General features: G+C 40.7%; 1 protein-coding gene across 9 annotated transcripts in view; it reads right to left on the bottom strand.

Moving 5' to 3' along the window:
- RYR2 (ryanodine receptor 2) overlaps window positions 1-27,305 on the bottom strand; it is a 756,877-nt gene that overhangs the window by 247,563 nt on the left and 482,009 nt on the right. For all 9 annotated transcript variants that reach the window (XM_053910232.1, XM_053910224.1, XM_053910226.1 and 6 more), the window contains 4 exons: window positions 25,090-25,298; window positions 22,553-22,727; window positions 2,167-2,375; window positions 819-1,171 (listed from right to left, as the gene is read on the bottom strand). In XM_053910232.1, the coding sequence (XP_053766207.1) occupies window positions 819-1,171; window positions 2,167-2,375; window positions 22,553-22,727; window positions 25,090-25,298 (946 nt within the window). The remainder of the gene's footprint in view (window positions 1-818; window positions 1,172-2,166; window positions 2,376-22,552; window positions 22,728-25,089; window positions 25,299-27,305) is intronic.

The raw sequence follows: 27,305 nt of genomic DNA, 5'->3' as shown, positions 1-27,305 counted from the left end.
TGTCGGTGGGAATGTAAAACGGCGTAGCTGCTGTGGGAAACAGCATGAAGGTTCCTCACAAACTTAAACACAGAACTAGCAGCAACCACACTTCTGGGTATGTATCAAAAGTAATTTAAAGCAGGGCCTCAAAAATACATTTGCACACACAGTTCACATCGGCACTATTCACAATAGCTAAGAGGAAGAATCAACCCAAATATCCATCAGCGGACAGATGGATAAGCAAAATATGTACACACAGAGTGGGGTATTACTCAGCCTTACAAAGGAAGGAAATTCTGGCACGTGCAGTGACATGGATGAACCCCGAGGATATTAGGCTGAGTTAAGCCAATTCCACACAGAAGAGAAAAACACAGTATGAATCCACATTTATAAAGTGGTCAAATTCATAGAAATAAAAAGGAGAATGGGGATTACAAGAGGCTAGGGGGAGGTGGAAAAGGAGAGTTGTCTAATGGGTAGAGAGTTTCAGTTCTGCAAGCTGAGAAAGTTCTGAAGACCTGTTTCACGACTATGTGAACATGCTTAACACTATGCAACCATACACTTAAAAAATGGTTTAAATGGTAGACTGTGTTAGGTGTTTCTCACCACGATAAAAAAAGTGCATTAAATAAGTAACTTCTGGGATAGATTATGTCTGTGGTAACAAATTCGATGACAAACAGGTTGCGTTCCTGTCGCCTGTCCAATCCTTTATATGTAAAGGAGAAGGAGAGGGAAGGACAAACGGACCCTAGGAAATCCCTCGCTCTGTACCTCTCCCCACAAAATAACTGCATATTTGAAATTATGCTCCATGTATCAATGACCTTTGTTTCAGACGAGAGGGCTTTTCCTGAGCATAGTCTTTGTGGTTATTAAACTCTGGTTTTGTGGCTTCCTTGTCTTTGTCAACACGGTCTGGCACCAGATGGCCATGAGCTGTCTTCATTAGAACCTCAAAGTCAGAATCCGCATCGTAATCCTCCAGATCATTCTTGGGCCCAAAGAGGCCGGCGCCTGGGAGCCCGCCTGCCACCGTCTTGGAGAAAACCTCGGCACACTCGATCGGCATGCTCAGGCGATAGAACATGATGTCGGCAGTGCTGTTCTGAGCGCCAAAGGACTTCTGGGTGACTTTTAAACACGGAGAACTGTCGATGGTGCCATCTATTCTGGTCACCTAGCGAATGAAGAAGTGATAGCTCAAATTCGAATCAACGCGGTCAACCTCCTGATGCCAAAGACTGCTAACACACATCACGTCTTTAAAACCCCAAACACGGCCCACACTTGGCATAATTTTGTAAATGATGAGATTAAACACAGGGAGTACTGTGTTCCAGACAGACTCATAGCTCTGCCTTTTTTCTTTTTAATTCAATTTAGTTAACACGTAGTGTAACAATGATTTCAGGAATAGAATTCAGTGATTCATCACTTACATATGACACCCACTGCTCATCCCAGCAAATGCCCTCCTTAATGCCCATCACCTATTTAGCCCGTCCCCCCACCCACTGCCCCTCCGACAACCCTCAGTCTGTTCTCTTTATTTAAGAGTCTCTTATGGTTTGGAGTGCTTGGGTGGCTTAGTCGGTTAAGCATCCGACTTCGGCTCAGGTCATGATCTTATGGCTTGTGGGTTTGAGCCCCGAGTCAGGCTCTGTGCTCAGATGTCAGAACCTGGAGCCTGATTTGGATTCCGTGTCTCTGTCTCTCTCTGCTCCTCCCTCATTCATGCGCTCACTCGCTCTCTCTCTCTCTCTGCTCAAAAATAAATACTAAAACAAAAAATTTTTTAATAAAAAAGAGTCTCTATGGTTTGCCTCCCTCTCCGTTTTTATCTTATTTTTCCTTCCCTTCCCCCATGTTCATCTGTTGTTTCTAACTCAAAACATAGTTTAGAAAATTCATGTTAAAATTACATTCATTCAGACTGAGCCTGGTGTTGCCTATATAAAAACAGAATTAATTATTGTTAATCAGTCTAATCAGGTGCTCATAAAGTACCTATAATCAGAGCCTCATGCTGCGCTCAGACTCCATTACTGTGTAACACAGTAGGGCCACCTTTCTAAGTAAGTGGCAATAACTGTCCAAGCGGGAATCCCCAAGCGTAAAGACGTTCCACCCCTGGCTTTTGGCAACGGTATGAATTTTAAAGAAAAAGCAAACCTCGATGTGCTCATGGTTTGAAGGGACCTGGAGAAACTGAGGAAGCCTCTTGCTTAGCCACATGGTAATATCCCTGTTTGTGTTCACAGCAAACGGTTCGTAACCCTCTTGTAAGCCACAGATGGTGAAATATTTCAAGGTGCTGACATCCTTTCCAAAGTTCATCCTGCCCACCTGAGCCACTCCAAGGCTACAGACAGGAATGAATCCTGGGAAGAAAAGAAAAAAACAAAATGTTCCGTATCATTGGTATAAGAGCCTGTTTGTTTGGAATTTCCAAAAGCACCGCTCTGGAACTCTCGTCTCTGAGAGAGTCGTCGGCATAAAGTAAAAGAGTAGTTCGAGAGAGAGACCACTGTTATTAAGTATTACATGCAAGGGCCAAAAGACCAGTGTTTGCTCATGGTTTACTGAACGTGGCCCCTAGATAAGGCTCTTCTTTTACCCTGGACTCCTGTGAAGAAGGTTAGGTGCTCAGCAGCCCCTCGTCCTCCAGGGATCTTAGGGTGTACGGCAATGGAAGGATGTCGCCATCACACAGCCTCTTAGCTCAGGAGTGCACGGGACTCTCTCAGAAGGAAGGTGAGAAGGAGGGAAACGCCCAAGTGGGTTTGTCCTTCGATCTAGCACAAGCACTTGAAAACGTGCAACTACCAAACACAGCCTAAGCCACAGATTTCTTTGCACGTAACTCAAGGAAAAAAGGATTGGGAGCAACAAATTAAAAAAAAAATTTTTGATATTTATTTTTGAGAGAGAGAGAGAGAGAGAAAGAGAGAGAGACAGTGGGGGAGGGGCAGAGAGAGAGGGAGGCACAGAATCTGAAGCAGGCTCCAGGCTCCAAGCTGTCAGCACAGAGCCCAACACAGGGCTTGAACCCACAAACTGTGAGATCATGACCTGAGCTGAAGTCAGACTGCGCCACCCAGGCACCCCTTAAATCTTTTTTTAATGTTTATTTTTGAGAGTGAGAGAGCATGTGCGTGCGAGCAGGGGAGTGGCAGAGAGAGAGGGAGACAGAATCCGAAGAAGCAGGCTCCAGGCTCTGAGCTGTCAGCACAGAGCCCGGCGCTGGGCTCGGACTCATGAACCATGAGATCATGACCTCGGCTGAAGTCGGACGCTTAACTGACTGAGCCACCCAGGTACCCCTGGGAAGCAACATTTTTAAAGGTTTTCATTTGCTTGTAGCTGCTTTCGATCTATGAAGAAAACTGTGTCCCCGCTTTTTTCTGGGGTACACTACACCTAAGCACAGAAAATAAAAATAAAAATAAATAAATAAGTAAATAAATTTTCAGATGTAGTTGCTAAAAATCCCACTGAAACTCCTCCATCTGTCCCTTACCCTTTGATGTCACTGCCATTACAGATTAAGCAGGGCAATCCACACCTAACCTAAATAATTAAGACATGAAATTCAAAATGTAAGTCAAAGTAAACAAGAAACGAAATCAAAAGCAACAGCAATAAGCGACGGGGGAAAGCCAAAATATTTCATCAGCTAATGTAATGAGTTGCAAGGTTAGTACATCTTCCTGCTACTGAATGAACAGGGGAAAACATAATTAACATTGTTAATTGTGTTTTTGAATTCTTTGGAAACAACGGTCTTTAGCAAAGGGCTCTGATGCTCATTTTCAGTGTTGGGGGGCTGCCTAGGTACTCTTCCTTTCCTTCTACAGTGTTTTACACAGAAATTCAAGTAGCATAATAAACAAGGTCAGTATTGGAATGGAGGCTACAGAGCAGAGGATGTAACTTACAGATCAAAGAAGCAGTGGATCCTACGAATAAGCCAGCAACTGTCTACCATGATGACTTACGCTTCATCCTCCGTTAAAATTAGTCAATGTAGGGGCCCCTGGGTTGCTCAGATTGCTAAGCATCCATCTTTGGTTCAAGTCATGATCTCATGACTTGTGAATTCAAGCCCTGCATCAGGTCTGTGCTGACAGCTCAGAGCCTGGAGCCTGCTTGGGGTTCTGTGTCTCCCTCCCTCTCCGCCCCTCCCCCACTCATTCTCTCTCTCGCTCTCTCTCTCAAAAATAAACATTAATTTTTTTAAATTAGTGAATATAAAAGCAATATATAATCCTCAAAATAGCACAAGACAATAAAAATTACATCCTATCATTCATAATGATTTCACGCAGTTTGTATTCATCAATATATACCCAAATAAATAGTGGTATAACAGTGTTACCGGCCAGGAAGCAAGAACACATCCAGCTGTGTTCAAGGAAGCGTGAATGATGAGTTTCTAGTTAAAACTAAAGCCCACAGCTGTGTGTATAGCTGTGACAGCTCTTGAAGTGTCAGTCAAGGGAAATTGTTTTCAATAAGTGTCTAGAAAGGAATCAAAGAAAATGACTGCATAAATACAATAGATCTGAGACAGGTTGAAATACATTTGCACAAACTGGCTTATCTAACATCCATTCGACATAAACTGGGGATACCAAGACAGAAACATCTCCGATTGTAAATACGCATTTCTTTCTAGCCACATTATATGTAGAAGGAATCCCTACCCTATAAGTGAGTTATAAATACCCACATAGATCTCTGGGTGTTTGTTATATTAATATCTGAACTTTTCCGCATGTTTGAAATATTTTCATTTATTTTTTTAAGTTCATTTTATTCATTTTGAGACAGAGAGAGAGAGAGAGAGAGAGAGAGAGCACGAGCAGGGGAGGGGCAGAGAGAGGGAGGGAGAAACCTAAGCAGGCCCTGTGCTGTCAGTGGGAAGCCCAACTCGGGGCATGATCCCACAAAACGTGAGATCATGACCTGAGCCAAAATCAAGAGCCAGATGCTCAACTGACTGAGCCACCCAGGAGCCCCAGGAAATCTTTTCATTTAAAAAACCAAGCAACTAGGGTTGCACACAACGATTTATGTCCCAAACTGTTCACTATGGCTGCATTTATGATCACAGAAAATATTTTGCACACTAAATATGTTTTTCCATTGATATGTAATACTATTTAGCTTTCGAATCTGGTTTTCAAACAGTCATTATTATATACAAAAATATTCATAGTACGTATTATTTTAAGAAAGAAAGATATAGCATATGATTAGTTTTTAAAGTTGGAAAGGCAAGGAGCGCCTGGGTGGCTCACTTGGTTGGGCATCTGATTTCGGCTCAGGTCATGATCTCATGGTTTCCCGGGTTCAAGCCCCATGTTGGACTCTGTGCTGACAGCTCAGAGCCTGGAGCCTGCTTGGGATTCTGTGTCTCCCTCTCTCTCTCTCTGCCCCTTCCCCACTCGTGCTCTCTCTGTCTCTCTCTCTCTCAAAAATAATAAACAAACAGTAAAAAATTATTTTAAAAATAGATGGGAAAGCATTAGAAGTTTTTTAATTAAAAGAAGTTACAGAGGGGCACCTGGGTGGCTCAGTCGGTTGGGTGTCCAACTCTTGATCTCGGCTCAGGTCATGATCCCATGGTTCCTGGGATCGAGCCCCATCCTGGGCTCCAGGCTGACAGTGTGGAGCCTGCTTTGGATTCTCTCTCTGCCTCTTTCTCTGCCCCTCTCCCTCCCCCTCTATCAAAATAAATAAACCTTAACAAAATGTTATAAAATGGTGGAATTTTTAACACTCTTTGTTCTTTTTCTGTCTCTCAACAGATTTTCTTCAATGAATATGCATTTTACTATAAAAACAGCTGACAGATTTTGTGAAAATAAACTAATCATTTAATAAACTGGAAAACTGGAATATACCTACATCTTCCTCATACAGAAATGTGTACAATCGTGTGGGTAGTGTGGATGGTCCAACAACAAGGGCAGCCTGCTAAAGCACAAAGTCTCAATGCTGGTGAGTGTCCAGTGAGTTACCAGAAATCTTGCCAATAAAATTAAACTGGTACAAGATTTATGTAGAGCATTTAGTAATGTGCATTAAGACACTTTCAACCATTCATTTCCTTATCCAATAAATATTTACGAGCAGCTACCATGCTCTAGAAACTGGGGACAATAGCTCACGGACACACAGACATCAGCCCAAAGGTTCTCACAGCCTAATGAGGTGGGAAGACAAGGAAAGACATCATACTTCTCGACCCATCTCTGGACATGGGGTGCTAAGAGCAGAGGAGAAGGAGAGAGAGAAAATTCAGGAAGGTTTCTTAGAGGAGTTGTCACCTCAGATGGTAGACAGGCCTAGATACTAGGAAATGACTTAGATCACAGGGTCAAGTCTGAGAGACCTGCATTAAAATCTTAGTTCCAGCACTTGTCAGCTATTTGCCCTTTGACGGGTTACTTAAATTCTCTAAGCTTTAATCCTTTCTTCTATAACGTCTACCCCATAGATTACAGGTGTTTTTTTTTTTAATTTGTTTATTTTTGAGAGATAGAATGTGAGTGTGGGAGGGGCAGAGAGAGAGGGAGACACAGAATCCGAAGCAGGCTCCAGGCTCTGAGCTGTCAGCACAGAGGTTGACACGGGTCTCAAACTCACAAACCGTGAGTTCACGACCTATGCTGAAGTTGGATGCTTAGGCGACTGAGCCACCAGGCACCCCTCCCTCCCGCCATAGATTCCAGTTTTAAAAATGAGATCCTCTATGAGCAGTGCTTAAAACATGGATGCTCGGTGAACAAAATTAAATTGGGAAAAAAAGAAAAGGTTAAAGAAACTAAATACTCATAATAAGAGAATGGATAATTTTGATATATACACAAAATTAAGTATGTACAGGATTCATCAAGAGGAAATTGTAGGGAGAGAAGAAAACCAAACGGGGAAATAATAACACGTGGTGATTCCATGTGAAGGGTAAACAGGTGTCCATTGCACTATTCTTGCCCTTTTCTGAAAGGCTATTTCTCAAAATATAAAGTTGGCTAAAAAAAATCAAAAGCCATATTTGGGGCACCTGGGTGGCTCAGTTGGTTAAGCGTCCAACTTCAGTTCAGGTCATGATCTCACAGTCTGTGGGTTCAAGCCCCCGCATCAGGCTCTGTGCTGACAGCTCCGAGCCTGGATCCTGCTTCGGATTCTGTGTCTCCCTTTTTTTCTGCCCCTCTCCTGCTTGCGCACTCTCTCTCTCTCTCTCTCAAAATTAAATAAACATTAAAAATTTTTTTTCAAGTTATGTTTAAAATGTTTTTGTATCTTGGAACAACATATATAATATTAAGTTAAAAAGGTGGCTGTGGACATTTATTTTTCCATATCAATGCTTTAAATGGGGAAAAAGTACATGAAAGCCAAATTTCTCTCTGGGTAGTGGGGATATATACAGCTTTTAGCCATTTTTGTTACACTTTTTTGTATTTTCCAAATATTTGACAAGAATTTGTTACTTTTTAATAAACAGATATAATTTTTCATTAATTTATGGCAGATATAGACTTGTAGATGATATTTTTACTACTTTGCTCTCTTAGTCCTCTTTAAAGGAAGGTATTAAGAAAGTATACCCAGAATTAGAATTTTTTTTTCTTTTTAGTTTAGATGAAGCTGAACTGAATAAAAATTAAATCATACTGTGACTTCTGAAGATGGAGTTTTAGTAACTTCTGTGATAATAAGAACCAATATTTCTATAAATTATATGTTTTTACATTACCATACATACAGCAAGAACAACTAGATGGCAATGACATCAGAGAACAAAGAGTGGAAGAAAACTACAGGTACTTTTTGGTCACGGGACAAAAGGGCCACAGTTCAGTCACTTCCGGTTGGCCACTACTTGGCAAAGGGCACCGTAAATAAAGGTGCAGACAATGGATGACATGGCCATCACACGAGGCTCCCAAGTAGTGACTAATGTTCCCTGAGTGTTTATCTGATGTGCATCTCACTGAACACGAACAACCATTTGGTGAGACAGGAATCGTTACCACTTTCTAGACAAGGCAACCCACATTTTAGCTGAAATCACTTGCTCACAACTGGGTGGCCGGAAAGGAAACCCAGGCCTGCCAGATCCTACGATCCACACTTTAAGCCAGGGCCATAAATAAGCAGAGAGTAGAGATATTAGGTTTTGTGGGCCAAACTACTCAAACCTCAGTTGAAGTGTAAAAGTGGCCACAGACAGTATAAATGAATAAGCATGACTGTATTCCAATAAAAATTTATTTACAGAAACAGGTGGCAGGCTGGATCTGGTTCTCAGGCCTTAGTATGCCAACCCCTGCTCTAAGTCACTATTCAACCCTGTCTCCATTTAGTATCAGGTCTTACCATTCAGCAAATATTTAATGAATACCTGGCATGTGCCAAGATCTGTTCTTGGCTGGAGATATAGCTGTGAGCAGAATGGAAAAGAGTCCCTAACCCTCTGGAGCTTACCTTTGTGTAGGCATAACAAGTAAATAGTTATATCTATATTTATAGAGTATACATTTATATAGATATAGATATAACTATGCACACAAACACACACATATACACAAAGTATATAATACAAAGTATATATAACGTATATATAATATGATATGATATAATATAATATAATATAATATAATATAATATAATATATAATCATACATAATATAATGTCAGGAAATGACAAACGCAATCAAGACTGACCGAATGTTTGCCATAAATTAAACAAGATGGGTTGATAAATGACATCACTCTTAATAACTGCCCGTAGCAAAACATGATGATTGAGGTTCAGTTCTTTGTTAGTTTGAAATAAGCTGAACACACAAACATCCCAACACAATAAAACAGACGTCCACGCAGTTACATATGCCAGCACACGCTCAGGCAGACGTAAAGTTTGGTCCTACCTTCCTATGTTTTATGTTCCCAATCTTCTATTCCAGTCACCTTAACTGACATCTTGCGAATAACAAAGCCTCATGATATCTAAGGGAACTTTTCTTCCTGGCCAGGGATCTTAAATTAGTACCCATGAGTCCAACTGGTTTCCTGGGGCTGTGCCAGACCCACCCTAACCATTTGTAAATTTGTTAAAACAGCAGCTACGACGTATGGTTCAACTGTTTCCTCCAACAAAAGACAGATGGCTTCAGCAAATTTTAACTTTCTCCGTTGACGAGCCACCCTGCTCCGGAGCAGAGGGGTGTGTGATGAGCGTGCGTGTCCACCAAGGCACTGGCAGTCACAAGGATGTGGGGGTGTGACGCAGGCGTGAAATCTGTGGCGGGGGCTAAAATGAAAGAAGATAGAGCAGATCACAAGCATACCAGCTTGTTGTAAGAACATATGGTTTCAGACTTCGAAATTTCTGGACTACAGATACGGATCCTCATTTATAACCCAACCAAATGGCCAAAACCAGTAAAAATGGCTGACATTACACCAAAATGTAAGTTTGAATTATTTGGTCAGAAGAAAGGGTAGCACTTAATAGCACCTTAGTATGTGCCAGGTAATATGTAAACACTTTTCCATTTATTATTAAATATTAACCCCATTTTTCAAGATGAGGAACCAAGTAAGACGTTAAAACATTTGTCTCAGGCCCTACAGCTAGTGAAATGGGAAGTGAGAATTTGAATCAAGAATGCAGCAGGGAGGGCAAAATAAAAACAAGACACACTTGCCGTAGATTTCTGGGATCTTAAGAACTGGAAGGGGCATAAACCGATCGCTTCCAGTCAGAGCTTTTTATTTTAGGGAAATGAAAACAGAGAAGCTATTTGCCCAACGTCACACAAGAATTATTATTTTCAGAACTGGGTCTAGAATCCAGGGCTTCAGACATGAAATCTGCCGCTTCTATTCCACGTTGGCTTAGAAAATGAATTAACAAATAAACTAAGTGTATTAACAAATACACTAAAATTCCATAGGGAATTTACTATGTTTTAAGCTCTTTAGCGTGCAGACTTCGTAATATCAGCTTTGGCATAATAGGGACACCCCCATACTTTCTTCCTGGTTCTTGGTTCACTTTGGATCATCAAGGTCATTAGGAATTTTATTTTTGACCCTGAATACTAGCAAGTGTCCCTCTTCCCCAAGGTATACAATGTCACTGTCAATTAACTGCCCAGTTTAAGGAGAGTTTGGTTTTCACTGAGCTCATCAATCATTTCCCGATGCTCCATGTAACATGTACAGAAAATAGACATGCAAACTCAAAAGACAGAAATTAGATCATCTGAAATTTAACTCTAGGCAATCAAAATAAACATTCTCCTCATTTGTTAATGTAGCACACAGTGAAGAGTTTCATTCCTGGACACGTCCAGAGAATTCGAGGATCTCTCTTTCCTGATTCTAGACAAAACTATGAAACCAATTATGCTAGTTCCTGACATCTTCATACTCTAGAATTTGTCTACCACTTTATAACCGATGCCTTTATCTTCACTCCAAATATCCAATGTCCCAACACAATTCTTTGGCTGTTTGGACGGCCCCACGGCAGTGACTCAAAGTCCTGACTTCTACCCATGAGTACTGATTTTTAATTAGGGAGATCCTTCATAAGTTACCGTCCCAGGTCTGATAACAGACATGCATCTCAGGTCTGTTATCAATGGCAGGTTTTTTAGAGTGACACTAGTGACAGAAAGGACTTACGGGGGAGCCAGAAGGCTGGGATCTGGGGTGGCGCAATCCTTATACTCTTGTGTCATGTTGAAAATCTTCTTAATGAGCCACATGATTCCACCGAGCAGTTAATCTGTTGTAATATTTCCACTGAGTGTGAAAATATTGTAAGTACAGTCCAACAGTTCTATATTCTTCCTCTTTTTTAAAGGTAGCGTGGTATCATCAGTAATGGAAAGTTTTCCTTCCCTCTCCTTGGAGGTCTTCTCAACCAAAAGCTATGTGATTATTTTAATTCCGACAATATTCTTCTCTTTTGCTTCCGACAATATTTCTTTAGTCTAAACGAGTCTAAACCCCATGCAGACTCAGCACCAGGAATTCTGCTCACTGTCCTCCCAGGTGGCAGATACAACATGGAAAGCCTCACTTCTGGATTTGATTATCATGATTACAGATGCAGACCCCGAGGACTCCGAACTGATCTTTAGTTACAGAAGAGCCGACAAGGTTGAAAAAGCTCCAGTGTGATGAGCCACTTACACAACACAAGAAAGGCACCTACAGCCAACTTTGTAAAATGCAGGTAATCTGACAAAATAACTGCTCTTTCACCATATGGCAAGATTTCAAATGACTCTTACTTGCTTTAAATTAAGGGTACGATGAGCTCTTCAAACTATGGATAACAGGAGGCTCGGCACTCAGGAGTAAATCAAGAGTGGTACTAGGTGAGCAGGGGCTACATGTAGAGGGGGGCAGCGTAGAAGTTTGCTGGGGCTGCCATAACAAAATAGCACGGACTAGGCGGCTTAAACAACAGAAACTGATTCTCACAAGTCCAAGATCAAGGTGTCCGCAGGTCTGGTTTCTCCTGAGGTCTCTCTCCTTGGCTTGCAGATGGCCACCATCCACGGCCTTTCCTCTGTGCATGGGCACCCCCCCCCCCCCCCCGCCCCTGACGTCTCCTTGTTTTCTTATAAGGACCAGTCATCGTGGAGTAGGGCCTGACCCTTATGACCTCATCTAACCTTAGTTATTTTTTTTTAAATATTAAATTTTTTTAATGTTTTGTTTGTTTTTAAGAGAAAGAGAGAGACACACACACAGACTGCGAGTGGGAGAGGGGCAGAGAGAGAGAGGGAGACAGAGTCTGAAGCAAGCTCCAGGATCTGAGCTGTCAGTGCAGAGCCCTGTGCAGGGCTCAAACTCACAAACCATGAGATCATGACCTGAGCCAAAGTCTGATGCTTAACCGACGGAGTCACCAAGGTGCCCCTTAATTATTATTTTAAAGGCCCAAATATAGTCACATTAGGGGGTTAAGGGCTCAACATATGAATTTGGATGGGGGAGAGGCACAATTCAGTCCATAACAGGGACACAGACGTGGTTGCATTCAGAATGCTGTATTCACCAGCAGACATATCTTCTCTGAAGCCGTGCCTGCTGAGTCCCAAGGGACCCTGAAGGAATCTGTGGATTAGAAGAATCTGACTTCTAGGAGGAATTTCATTTAATACTCTCACAAGGCATTTTTTCTTCTTTTTTTTTATACGGAAGCAAAACTGATTTTTCACACACTTCGGGAGATAGCAAGCCCCAGCAGAAGATATGCATTCATCTTCAGGGTAGTAAGAACTGGCTCATACTGCATGCATTCTTGAAAGAAGTGTGGGACACACATTATGTATTCCAGAAAATTCTGTGCACCATCGTCCCTGTGACCTCAATGTGCCAGGTAAACGTCGTACTATTCCCATGTTTTCACCAACGTTCCTTTGTCTTTCTATTTTCTTTTTTGCTTTACTGTCACTATTTTGTTTTTCTTTCCTTTGTTTTTAAAGTTTATTAATTTTTAGAGAGAGAGGGAGAGAGAGGATCCCAAGCAGGCTCCCCACTGCCAGTGCAGGGCCTGATGCAGGGCTCAAACTCAGGAACCATGAGATCATGACCTGAGCCGAAATCAAGAGTCAGATCCTTAACCACCTGAGCCCCCCAGGTGCCCCCTATTTTGCTTTTCTTACATTTACATTTTTCTTTACATTTATATTTTGTGAGGCAATCTGAAGTTTATACTACTTGAGAGTTAAGAGAAAGACTGAGAGCCATAAACAACCAAATCAAAGGACGAATAAAGAAGGGAATGTCTTTTAAGTTAGGGCATAACCATGTTCAATACTGACATAATTTTAGGGGGATCTGGTATTTCTTTAGTCTAAACGAGCTTTAATTGGGAGGCTCGGGGATGCACCCTTATTTTTCCTATTGCAATTAGTGATGATTAGTTTTTGACCTATGGAAATTTGCCCTATGAGTGTGCTTTAAGTAATAAAATATCCTCATAAGGCAGGGAAGAGGGAAAAGAGCAAAATAAAAGTACAATTTGCGAGGAGCTGGTACTTGGGACTAAGATTCTGTTTTTTTTAATTGGGGCACTTGGTTAGATAATGTGTGAACCACAAGATTTCCTTCAGTCCCTCCAGAGACCTAGAGAAAAAGCCATTGGTTAGTAGTCTTCCTGGCTTCTTTTCTCTAGGCTAATAAACTGATCTCAGCCTTTGAGATTTTGCATTCTGCTGACACCAAAAAGCAAGAGATAAACCCAATCCAAAAGCTTACCGAGGAAAAGGTCATTTCTCCCTGAGGCCTGGAGCGACTACAGGTATTTGATGAAGGGCTCTTCCCTCCCTGAGGTGGCCTCAGATTGACCCTAAGGATGGGAAACACTGAAGGGGAAAGAACATGGCCATTGAAGACCATTCCCACTACCTCATCACAACTGCAGACTGGCAGAAGAGATTCCAATGAGATGCACCTCCCCAAAAGGGCTGGTGCACCATTAGAATTCAGAAATCTTTTCAAAATAATTCTCTTGTGTAGATGTTATGTTGGAATGTGGACAGGGAGACCTCTCCCCGAGACAGGATTCCAGAGAAGGAAGCAACAAGAGGGACCAAGGTAACATGTGGGACACAAAGCGATCAGATACGAGAAAGCTGAAGGAGATGGAGAAAACAGAGAACAGAAGTTGGGGCTGTGGGAAATACGAAGCCATTCATTTTGCCCAGAGGGCCCCCCCATAAACACAGGCACCACACTCTTCAGACACAGGCCATTACTATTCCTTATACTCATACCCATAGCTTCTCTGCTGTAAAAGGAAAGATTCTTCCTGATTTCTTGTGCTGGAGATCACACCCCTCTTCACCTTATCAGGAACTTCATTTCAGTTAATATCGTCTCTCAGACTTTTACCATCAATTTCTCCCTCTACTAGGTCATTCCCCAAAGCTCTATGGACATGCTCATGAATCTCGTATTTCTTTAAGAATCTCAAGTGCACAGAAGTGGAAGGTGGATTAATTACAAACTGTTGTTCTTGACGCACTCTTGTCATGACCTGCTTTTGCTTCTTTAGTTGGACTTTTAAAAATACTGTAATTAAGTGGGGTGCGTGGGTGGCTTAGTCGGTTAAGAGTCTGACTTCGGCTCAGGTCGTGATCTCGTGGTTCATGGGTTCAAGCTCTGCGTCGGGCCCTGGGCTGACAGCTCAGAGCCTGGAGCCTGCTTCAGATTCTGTGTCTCTGTCTCTCTCTGCACCTCCGCAGCTCGTGCTCTGTGTGTGTCTCTCTCTCAAAAATAAATAAACATTAAAAAAAATACTGTAATAAGTGTCTGCTAACCCACCGCCCAATGGAGAAACTAAAGCCTTCACAATAGCCTACATCAACCATATCATGCTGATGTTCCCATCTCCCTGCCTCCCTCCACCTGAGGAAACCATCATAGCCTTAAATCCTAAAATTAGCACTCTGTTATTTTCTTTATATGTACTTTTAAAATAGACTTAGAAAGTTTTAGTTGCTTCAAACTTTTACAAAAAATGGTAACATGCTATATTATTCTTGTATTCGTTTCCGATTGCTTTTGTAACAAAACACGACAAATTCAGTGGCTTAAAATAAAACCAATTAAGTATTAGCTTATATTTCTGAAGACCAGAAGTCCAAAGTGGATTTTAACTGGGCTACAAATTGTCCACAGGGCTTGTGTTCGTTCTGGGGACTCCGGACTCTGGGGGAGAATCTGTTCCCTGCGTTTTCTAGCTTCTAGAGGCTTCCTACTGCCCCTGATGCCTGGCTCTTTACTCCTTCTTCAGAGCCAAGATCTTCAAATCTCTTCACTCTTTCTCTCTTTCCTGCCCACCCCCAACTTCTGCCTCCCTCTTCAAAAGACCTGCAAGTTGATTACATTGGAGCCACCCAGATAATCGAGGATAAGCCTCCAATCTTAAGATTCTTACCTTAATCACTTCTGTAAAATCCCTTTTTCCAGGCAAGGTAATCTATTGAGAGGTTTTAGGGAGTGGAACATGGACGTCTTTGCGGGGCACTGTCTCTGCCTGCCATAGTTCTCTTTCATGACTTACTTTGTTCCTTGAAATATTCCTCTTGTCATCTATCACTACAGTTTCCCAGTTTACTCATCCACTCTCCTACAGGTGCGCACCTGATGGGTCCCTGGCTTTGGCTACTGTGAGCAGTGTTCCTATGCACATTCTTGTTCGTGTCCCCTGCTGTAGACATGTATAAATGTCACTGGGACAACTGGAATAGAATTTCTGGGTCATGGGTATGTAAATACTCAACGTGCAGTGATTCTGTCAAACTTTTTTTTTTTTCAGCAAGGGCACCAATGTGTACTGTCAAGAGAAAACAGACATAAAATAGCATCTAATTATGGGGTTGCAGTTCCCTGATCATTAATAATAACAAACATTTCCTCAAATGTTTATTGTCCACCTGAATTTCCTCTATGAGATGTCAACTCATGGCTTTTCATCCTTTTTTTTTTTTTTTAACAGATTTCAGTTCTTCATGTTCTCTTAATACTAACATTTTTTTTCAGTTGTTTACATTGCATTTGAGTCTCTCTACCCCACTAATAAATTGTTTTTCCATTTTCTTTAAGGTTTTCTTATTGTTCTTTTAATGAAAGTTCTTAAATTTGTACAGATTTACCAGTCATTTATAGTCACTGGTTTTTGTTTATATTTGTTTGCTACTCTAAAGGAAAGGTTTCCTATCCCCATAGTCTAGAAGATTTGTCTATATTTCCTACTAGGAGTGCAAAGTTTTCCTTTTGGCATTTAAGACCTCAATCCATTTGGGGCTGGCTGTCACACATATGGTGTGAGGAAATTCTCTGATCTCATCTTTTCCATCCAGATCCCATTTTTCACAATCTTCTTTTCCCCACCGTTGCGACATTCCACCCGTCACATTAGAAGGCTCCATACAAAGAGGTGCCTGGGTGGCTCAGTCGGTTGAACATCCAACTTTGGCTCAGGTCATGATCTCGCGATCTGCGAGTTCGAGCCCCATGATGGACTCTGTGCTGACAGCTCAGAGCCTGGAACCTACTTCAGATTCTGTGTCTCCCTCTTTGGCTGCCCCTCCCCTGCTCGTGCTCTCTCTCTCTGTCTCAAAAATAAATGTTAAAGGGGCGCCTGGGTGGCGCAGTCGGTTAAGCGTCCGACTTCAGCCAGGTCACGATCTCACGGTCCGTGAGTTCGAGCCCCGCATCACGCTCTGGGCTGATGGCTCAGAGCCTGGAGCCTGTTTCCGATTCTGTGTCTCCCTCTCTCTCTGTCCCTCCCCCGTTCATGCTCTGTCTCTCTCTGTCCAAAAAATAAATAAACGTTGAAAAAAAAAAATTAAAAAATAAATAAATAAATAAATAAATAAATAAATAAATGTTAAAATAAAATAATGAAATGAAATGAAATGAAATAAAATAAAATAAAATAAATAGAAGGTTCCATACATGTGCTGGTGTTCTGTCATCTGTATTATACCCTACTGATTAACTTGCTTATCCCTGCACTAATACTACTCTGTCTCAATGATGATAGCTTCACAATAAATCCATATTTATTTTATCCTTTAAAATAAATATAGTAGGACATATACCCTATCCTTGCTCTTCTTTATCATGATGATCTAGATACTGGAGCCCTTTATTCTTCTATATACATTTGGGAAACATCATGTCAAGCTCCGTGAAAAACTTGTTGAGACTTTGATGAATGAAGCATGATGTTTGGATTGAATCCATACATCAATTTTGGAAGAATTAATATCTTAAGGCTGTTGTCTCCTCCATGAACATAATACAGCTCTCATTTATTCAGTAATAAATCTCTTTTTAAAACTACTTTACTGGGGCGCCTGGGTGGCTCAGTCGGTTAAGCATCTGACTTCAGCTCAGGTCATGATATCGCGGTTTGTGGGTTCGAGACCCGCGTTGGGCTCTGTGCTGACAGCTTGGAGCCTGGAGCCTGTTTCGGATTCTGTGTCTCCCTCTCCCTCTGACCCTCTCCCGTTGATGCTCTGTCTCTCTCTGTCTCAAAAATAAATAAATATTAAAAAAAAAAAAACTACTTTACTAAGGTATGATTGACATATCAAAGGCTATACATACTTAATGTACACAATTTGATGAGTTTTGAGATAAGTATACATCCATGAAATCATCACAATCTATGCCACAGACATATCAGTTATCTCCAAAAGCTTCCTCCTGCTCTCTTATTTTTATCATCATCATCATCACCAATGTGTGTGTGTGTGTGTGTGTGTGTGTGTGTGCGCGCGCATGCGCGCGCAAGTGTGTGGTGTGAGGTAAGAACATTTAACATAAGATCTACCTTCTTTGCAAAATTTTAGACATATAATTCAGGCCTATATAGTTAACTAAAGGAAGAAGCTCTCTAGGACTTACTAATCTTGTATAACTAGAAGTCTCTATCCTTTGGCTAACACTTCCCTATTTCTCCCTTTCCCTAGCCCCTGGCAGCCACCATTCCACTCTCTGTTTCCATGAGTTTGACTATTTTGGATTCATCATGTAAATGGTATCATGTAGTACTTAGGATCTGTCCTTGTGTATCTGGCTTATTTCACTTAGTATAATGTCCTCCAGCTATCCATGTTGTCACAAATGGCAGAATTTACATCTTTTTTAAGGCTGAATAATACTCCATTGTATGTACATTTCACATTTTCTTCATTTATCTGTCAACACTTAGGTTGTTTCCTTACCTTGCCTATTGTGAATAATCCTTCAATGAATGTGGGATTGCAGAGATCTCTTTGAGATCCTAATTTCAATTCCTTTGGATAAATACCCAGAAGGAAGATTGCTGGATTACACAGTTCTATTTTTAATTTTTTGAAGAATCTCCATATAGTTTTCTATAGTGACTGTACCAGTTGACCTTCTCACCAACAGTGCATGAGGGTTTCCTTTTCTCCACACCCTCACCAACATTTGCTATCTTTAGTTTTTTTTGCTCATAGGTATGAAGTGATATCTCACTCTGGTTTTGATTTGCATTTCCATGGTGATTAGTGATGTTGAGCACCTTTTTATATAACTGAGGGCCATTTGTATGTCTTCTTTGGAGAAATATCTATTATGCTCCGTTGTCCATTTTTGAAAAGGGTCATTTGTTGTTGTTTTTGCCAATGAGTTGCAGGTGCTTCTTATAAATTTAAAAAATTACCCTTTATCAGATATACAGCTTGAAAATATGTTTTTTGCATTGCATAGGTTGCCTTTTCATTGTGTTGATGGCATCCTTTCTTGTGCAAAAGGTTTTTAATTTGATATAACTCCATTTATCCATTTTTCCTTTTTTTTTATTTTTATTTTTTTTACTGCTTTTGGTATCATATCCAAAAAAATCATTGCCAAGGCCACTCCCAAATAGCTATTCCCATATGTTTCTTCTTGGAACTTTACAGTTTCAGGCCCTAGAGTTAAGTCTTTAGTCCATTTTGAGTTGATTTTTGTGTATGGTCCATCCAATATCATTCTGTGTATAGCCACAAGAACATTTTGTGTATGGTCCAGAATTGGATGAAGGATCCAATTTTATTTTTTACATGTGAATATCCAGTTTTCCCAGTACTTGTTATTGAATATGCTAACCTTTCCCCATTATGTAGTCTTGGTATCCTTGTCAAAGATCAGCTGACTATATATGATAAATCTCTTAATACAGTTAATCTCTCAATAAAGCTCAGTGATTTTTCTCTGTAAAGGTATTGTACACCTTAGGTTAGAGTGAAAATTAGTTACTGAAAATACCTGATGTTACTGTAAATGGTATCTTCTTTTTAATTCAGTTTCACATGTGCATCTAGCATGGAAATTTAGCTACCTTGCTAAATGATTCCTATTACTGTCTGACAAATAATCGTATTATCGGCAAATAATGATAGATTTGTTGTTCCCTTTATTCTCATTCTCATCATTTCCGATTTCATTTCTTGCCATAGCACAAGTTTGAAAACCATTTATGACAACAGACTGCTTAGTGCAGGAAGGTACCACGGCTGCTAAAGTACTGAAAGATTTTGTTAAGTGTTTTAGGTTTACATTCTTCTTACAACCTGTCTTTATATCTGTGCCATGCTTCTTTTGGCATGTTTTACCATTATCCTAATTCCTCCTTATTGGTACAGAGACAGTGAGCTTAGACACATACATAGTGATTATTAAGGCAATCAAAAGAACTATGTGGTAAGATAAATGAAAAAATACGTATTAATAATATACAAATAATATAAATTATATGTATTTGTAATATATAACATAAATATAAATTATAAGTATGTGTCATATAAATTATACACACAAGTAATGTATTATATATTGTATAATATAATATATATTAGCTATAAATCATAAATCTAAATTATAAATATATAAATAATATAAATACATATATTTCAAATTTCTACTAAGCCTGGTTCTTGTCCCCTACCTAACATGGTAAGAATCACCTCCACTAGGCTCTTGAGGAAGTATATAAAGAGGAAGTATATACACTCCATATAAAAAATGATTACTTAAAAAAAAGCTTGAGTCCTAAAGTGGATATGGGATAATCATCTCTGGCTTTACCAAGATGGACTGGATTAGTCAAAACTCCTTTCAGGTTCTTGCAAAGGGGCAGGTGTCTGGCTACCACAACTCTGTGTGTAAAAGCGTGAATATCAACATTCACACTATACACAACATGGTTTGTGATAAAAATGACTCCTGATGGGTTAACTGCATACACATGGGGAGAATTATATATACTTCTAATGATGCCCGATGAAGAGGAATGCTTGGGGATGCCCTGCACACGTTAGAGTTCCCCTCCTCTATCCTTCTGAGTAGACAGGATCCAAGGATGGGCTCCGTAGTGCTTTGGCAGCTACAACATATTCCTGTGCTAAAAAATCTGTTGAACTAAATAAATGGTTTTTCACACTTGCTCTTTTGAACCCTAGTTGTCTCAAGGGCTATCTCTTAGTCGTGGTGGGTCAATTAAGGAGCCCATCTCAGGGTCTCCCGTTATAGTTATACCCAGAGCATACCCATCGAATTTCCTATTTAGTAAGCTATGCAAAGATAATTGAGAGAGAAATGGAAAATTCCACTCTAAAAAGTATTTTAAAGTCATAGGCATAAAACTCCATTTTATGGAAGAAAGCCTAGAATTATGACCACTTGCTAATTGTTAATGTTAATCGTTAATGATCATGGCTACATGAAACTTGCAACATGCCTTAGAGACCAAAAGATACCTCCCCAACACCTCCAACAAAAGCCCAACGATATGCACCATAAAATTTTCAGATAATCCATCAGAATGTTGTATTAACTCTACAGCAGATGTACCAGTATAGGGTTCAAGTCATTTAAAAAAATTTTGAAATGCTATGAGGTGTAAAATCAAAAATGCTGTTTACATGACTGTGCCAGCCAGACTCACTCAGTCCAGTTCATCACCACGATGGTGATTGGTCTTCGCAACAGTGCTGTGGCATGAACATTTGTTACATGCTTAAACAGTATGGATGAGCATTCCACATGGTTTATAACTCTAACACTACACATAGATTTATGTGGCATAAATTTAACAAAAGAACTCAAACAGGCATTTACTTCCAATGAAGGAAGGCATGGTATGCAACAATTATTAAATAACAACCAATTAAACAATAAAATCTCAGGTCGTACCCATGGTACTGGCCAGTACAGACACATAACACAGAAGAAGCCCCTCTCCCACCTGGCCCCCAGATACATTAGCAGTCATAAACATAATCCCAGAGAAAGGGAGATGGGTGATGGGTCGGTAGAGTACCAGTTTCTCCACCCAGAGATACACGTGTGCAAAACAGAAATTAAGTTATAAAATAATAAGATTCCTATTACTTTTACAAATCTGTGTTTGAGAAATGATGGACGTGCCTGATCAAAAGCTTGTTGAATGATGGGGTGTCTGGGTGGCCGTCAGTTAAGCGTCAGACTTGGGCTCAGGTCACGATCTCACAGTTCATGGGTTTGAGCCCCGCGTTGGGCTCTGTGCTGACAGCTCAGAGCCTGAAGCCTAGAGCCTGAAGCCTGGAGCCTGAAGCCTGCTTTGGATTCTGTGTGTGTCTCTCTCTCTGACTCTCCCTCTCTCTGCCTCTCCCCCGCCAAAAATAACTAAACATTAAAAAAAATTTAAGGGGCACCTGGGTGGGTCATTCGGTTAAGCATCTGACTTCGGCTCAGGTCATAATCTCACGGTTCATGAGTTTGAGCCCAGCATCAGGCTCTGGGCTGACAGCTCAGAGCCTGGAGCCTGCTTTGGATTCTGTGTCTCCCTCTTTCTCTGCCTCTTCCCCTGTCACACTCTGTGTCTCTCTCTCTCTCTCTTTCAAAAATAAATAAACATTAAAAAAAAATTTTTTTTAATTAAAAGCTTGTTGAATGAATGAATATAGAGTTTAAATCAAGGAATGAACTGGATAACTTTTGAGGATCAGGGACTGGTTTATAAATCCTAAAAATACCGACTGAGGTATATCTCTTAAAATCCATGACTATATATATATATTCAAATAATAAGTTATATCCCAAAGCCATTTTGAAAGAAAAATGTGTTTGCTCATTTTAAAATGAGATATTTGTAGAGTATTTTGTTAAGTACTGTCTTGCTTACATGCTCTAGAGCAACGCTATCCAAAAGAACTTTCTGTGATGATGTAAAGGCTCTAAGTCTGAGCTGTTCAGGAGAGGCACCAGTTAGCCACAGGGGGGCACTGAGTACTTGAAATGGAGCAAATGCCTCTGGGAAACTCAATTGTAACTTTATTTCATTTAAATTAACGTGAATTCAAATAACCCCAGGCGGCCAGTGGCCAACTTCCTGGAAGGGTAGCTCTGAAGAATGAATTTTTCATTTATTTCCAAAGGGCTTTCACTTTTCTTTCACAACCTTGCTCAAGGTCACCTCAAAGCCCTGCACTGTGCTTCCATGGAACATTCTGCGTTTCTTCAATTTAGAGCTTCCCCACTGAACAGAAATTATTCGAGTATTGACTTCCCCGGTATACTGTCATCTACATAAAAACAGGACAGCGTTTTATTAATCTTTGTCATCTCAGCATCCAGCGGAGGGACTGACATGTGGCAGGTCCTCGTTACACTTTTGTGAAATGAATGAACAGAAAGAAGCTATAAGCAGCTGATTAAACGGGGAAGTTCTAAATGAAAATTTAACGTTTGTGGAAAACTATCCTTTTGCCTGCCATTTATTTTCTGATTCACATGCATAAAAGCCATTTCTGCCTTATTGAAATCCTAGCTAAGCAGGAGAGGTAGTGTTTCTGCTAAAGTAATTTCAAGGGTGTCTGATCAAATAAGCCATATGGCACCCTGGCAATTTACAGCTGCAACTCATCTGCTCACTCACCGTCGAAGATGGCTGCTTATGAAACGTTAGAACAGTCGCCTTCGCTGTGCTGCGAACCCGAAGGCCACTTACCGTCACCAACATCGAAGTCCTTGAACGCCAGTTCCGAGCCCGAGTCGTCCAGAAGGATTTCGCCATTCAGTGTGAACATCATGGTGTGCTCTGTCATGTCCACCATGCATCCCACGACATCGCCCGCTTGCCAAGAGCGCCCATAGTGTTCGTTGCCCTGGTGCCACCGCTGGGCCTAAGGGACAGAAGAGTCTCTTGTCACAGACCGAGCCGGGAGAACAGCACCCACCCACCACTACTGGTAGGACTCACAGCAGCTCCTTCTAGTAACACAGCAGGAGGAAGGGCTCAGTGCCACCCCACGCACCAGCGGGTCACACACCCTAAGCGATGTGGAGGTGCCTGGGAATTCTACGTCCCTTTGATTAACACTGTATGCTGTGGAATCTTGAAGAACAACCCAAATGCTATGTCATTACTTTGAGGAACGATGACTTTAAAAATCAAACCCGACACACTTTCTATTTAAAACAAACAAACCGGGCGCCTGGGTGGCTCAGTCGGTTGAGCGTCCGACTTCAGCTCAGGTCACGATCTCACGGACCGTGAGTTCGAGCCCCACGTCAGGCTCTGGGCTGATGGCTCAGAGCTTGGAGCCTGCTTCCAGTTCTGTGTCTCCCTCTCTCTCTGCCCCTCCCCCATTCATGCTCTGTCTCTCTCTGTCTCAAAAATAAATAAACGTTAAAAAAAAAATTTAAAAAAAAATAAAAAAATAAAAAAATAAAACAAACAAACCAACCTCTGTGTCCTTAGAGGTTATTTTTTCTCACCAAAATGAATGCTTCTCAGGATTTGGGTTGTTTTTCTCCATTCCTCCAAAATGCAAAGAATTATGAGTAGAGAATAAAGCTGAGAATTTATCACTGAAAATGACATTCTAGTTTTCGTCTACTTCAAAATAAAATTCCATTCCTTGGAACCAATGGCACGGATACTTTAACAAAACAGACATCTTGAAGCATTTCAAGATATACTAAAATTTAAAAAGCTCCAAATCAAACCTAAAAATATTCTTAGGATGTTTACTGAAATAATACACCAAAAATGAAATGTGCCAACAATGTTTTGTATACAGAGGTGAAATTTCACATTATAAATACAATTCAAACACATTTTTGATAAATGTGACTTGTGAATCTGTAAGTACATTCCACTGATTTATGGGATCAAAATTAGTTACATCAATTATTTTTTCAGATAAATCTTCTCATTTTCCCCTCCATCGTCGCCTTCATTGCAAACTGATATGTCAGGGGGTATAGTCACCAATGTAAAGTAATGATATGATTATTTTCAAGTATAATACACTCTACTTTTAAAAATTTTATTTCAGAAAGTGTTAGCTTTCAATAAGTGTTTAGATATTCTATCTGAAATAAAAAACAGGTTCAGGAAATGTGGTGTTTCACAACAAAGTGGGTCTGTTGTCCCCTGGAAGACACATTATTAATTTCTAGCCTAGAAATGCTGTCCCACTCATGCCTACCTCAGTACTCAAATGTCAAGTCTCCTCATGATTGCTTATCTACTCTAACTTTCCTTTTAATTAAAAATAACTTTTCCCCTTCATATGAAAGGAATGTAAATTCATGGAAGAAAATCACAGAATAGAAAAGACTAAAATTTCTATAATTTTATCAATCAAAAAATGACTATCATTCTCTTGTGGCTAGGTTCATATACATATTACTTTTTTATTTTTAAATAATTTATGTACATAAAATAATCTTTAAACATTTATATAATGTGTAAGTAAATAATAAAATAAGCACCTGACCAGCTTCCATCCACCTTAAGAAATATTACTAATAATGCTGAAAATGAAAACTTTTTGTCATTATAAACAACAGTCTCCAGCATTCTTGTGGCTATTAAATGTGTTTACCTATCATTGATACATTTCTTCTATGGAATTGCTACGTCAAAGTGTATGCATTTTTAATAGTTTTCTTTTTAATGCTTATTTATTTTGGGGAGAGAGGGAGAGCGAGTGCAAGCAGGGGCAGAGACAGGGAGAGAGAGAATCCCAAGCAGGCTCCAGCCATCAGCACGGAGCCTGATACGGGGCTGGAGCTCATGAACTGTGAGATGATGACCTGAGCTGAAATCTAGAGTCAGAAGCTTATCCCACTGAGCCACCCAGGCGCTCCAAAGTACATGTATTTTTAATTAGCATATGCATTTTAACACTTCTGATAGATAAGGATGATTCATTTTTTGGGTAGCAATGTTTTACTTCTTGAATTTCCCTGTGGGGGAAATGTTTTGAGATTACAAGGACAAAATTTTCTTGGAACTATTTCTGCTGAGTGGGTGCTCCAGAAAGTCCTGATTTTACTGCCCTACCCAAAGAATGGCAGCGGAAATCTCTCTCTCTCTCTCTCTCTCTCTCTCTCTCTCTCTCTCTCTCTCTCACACACACACACACACACACACACACACACACACACACAGTATGTAGATGCCTGGGACACAGCAGCCTACAATACCCAGAGCCTACAAATTCCGGTGTCTGGTGCTCAGCAACGTCTGCTCACCTTGAAGCCGTCAAAAGCAAAGGCACGTTCGTCTGAGCCCAGCTCTTGGTCAGGTTGACAACCTGGCCTGCTCCATCCAACTCTCATGTCTCCAGCAGTGACAGCCTCAAATTCAAAATACCACCTTCCTGCCTTGACGGCATAGGTTTTCTCAGCGCGGAAGATTCGGAACCTCTCCCCGGTGCCGCTACACACTTCGGCTCGGGCAGCTGTGAATGGAAAGAGATTCCGGTGACCACTGGATAGGACATTGCAAGAGGAGACAGGACACCACACAACATCAGTAACCAAACTTACCGTGAAGTTGGTAATAATACCATCTCTCTTACTCTGGTTCACATTGTATGAAGTGTCTTTATACATATGATCAGCCACTGTCACAAGGAACCAGCTTCGAGAAGGGGAAAAGACAAGGGGCTTCCAAGGGAGAGATGGGTTATCAAACCTCAGTTACACTGCACGGTGGGTGATGCTTCCTCCCTCAGCCCCTGTTCAGCAGGGAATTATCTTTCTGCAGGAAAAACACCTCCCAGCCTCTTGGTGGTTTGCCAACAGAATCTGAGATGAACTTGACGACGTGGCCGGAAAGAAGCCAATAAAAGAGATCTGAACTGCTGTGCACAAGAAATGAGTAGACGCTTGTGTATGTGAGAGAAGGAAGAAGCTGCCAGGAGGTGACGAAGACAGAGAGAAAGCCGCAAGGTAAAGAGATAAATGGCACAGAAGGGTAACCACTGACAGATTTCCCAGACAAGATGGTTAAGGACAAAACTCTTCCAGTACTTCACATTTACATCATAATGTGCTACACATACAAATGCTGTGTTTAAGTTTTGAGGGGAAAACAAAAGGGTCGAGTCCAACATCAGGATCAGTGGTGCAAATATATACATATATATACTTCATATATATATATCTACATATATCTATCTATGTATCTATATCTATGTCTATATCTATGTCTATATCTATATCTATATCTATATCTATATCTATATCTATCTATATCTATATCTATATCTATATCTATATGTGTGTGTGTGTGTGTAAAAATAAGATACACACAGATTGAAAATGCCAGGAGTACAGGACAGCCATGAAAACCTAAGTCCTTAGGAAATCAATGGGGCATGGAGACAAGGGTCCACTGAACTGATAAGTCAAAGGATAAACCATCAGCTCAGCTAAGACCTGGGTTAGATGGAAGACGACATTTAAGTGACGTTGACCAAAGTCACACAAGTGACAAATTGCAGAATTCCGGAGCCGCCTAATGCTGCAGCCTGTGTTCTTTCCACCCTGCCTCCAGTAGCTGGCAGAGTCAGTAGGTACTGCTTAAGTATTTGTTCTCATCTGTTCTTTTTTTTTTTTTTTTAATGTTTATGTATTTACTTATTTTGGAGCAAGAGAGAGAGAGCAAGGGAGGGGTAGAGAGAGAGAAAGGGAGACACAGAATCTGAAGCAGGCTCCAGGCTCTGATCTGTCATCACAGAGCTTGACACAGGGCTCAAACCCATGAACCCTGAGACCATGACCTGAGCCAAAGTCAGACACTTAATGGACTGAGCCACCCAGCTGCTCACCTGTTGTCCTCTTAAGAGTCGGGAAAGACATCGTAAATAACAGAAGTTTAATACCAGCTTAGCCACGGATTTGATAGGAACAAACAACAACCATAAACATGATCCACATAAGCTTTAAAGGGCACCAGTAAACACACAGCTAGACCTACTGTGTCTTCAGTCTACTGAAGATGAGACTGGCATAAAGAGACAATGGACTAAGATATTTCCATCGATTGCAGGACATAGAGGTGAACTGTATCTATTGACAAAGCTTTCAAAAGCTTTTTAAGTTTCTGAATGAGCAATGCTTTGTTGTTTCATCTTTTCCCCACAAACACACCCATACGCATATACCTAACGACTTTGTTGGCTCCAAGCAAGGGTTGTGTCTCCAGCAGCAAGAGCCTCAAATTCGAAATGCCACCTTACACGAGTGCTCACGTATGTACCTCACATGTGCACACACACACGTGCACGCACACGTCATGCACTACATTCAAACATCATACTGAAGAATAAATGCATTAATCGAGTTTAAAAGTCAGACATTTAAAATAACATATGGAGGACACTGCACGTACAAAATCCTCTGAAGAGGAAAATGTTTGCTTCTAATGCATTCAAGTTGGGGGTGGACAGGAGCCTGAATGA

The sequence above is a fragment of the Panthera pardus genome, unplaced genomic scaffold, assembly GCF_024362965.1.
Source record: "Panthera pardus isolate Hobbes unplaced genomic scaffold, ASM2436296v1 HiC_scaffold_22, whole genome shotgun sequence".
NCBI classification, from domain to species: domain Eukaryota; kingdom Metazoa; phylum Chordata; class Mammalia; order Carnivora; family Felidae; genus Panthera; species Panthera pardus.
This window is presented reverse-complemented; position numbering and strand designations above follow the sequence as displayed.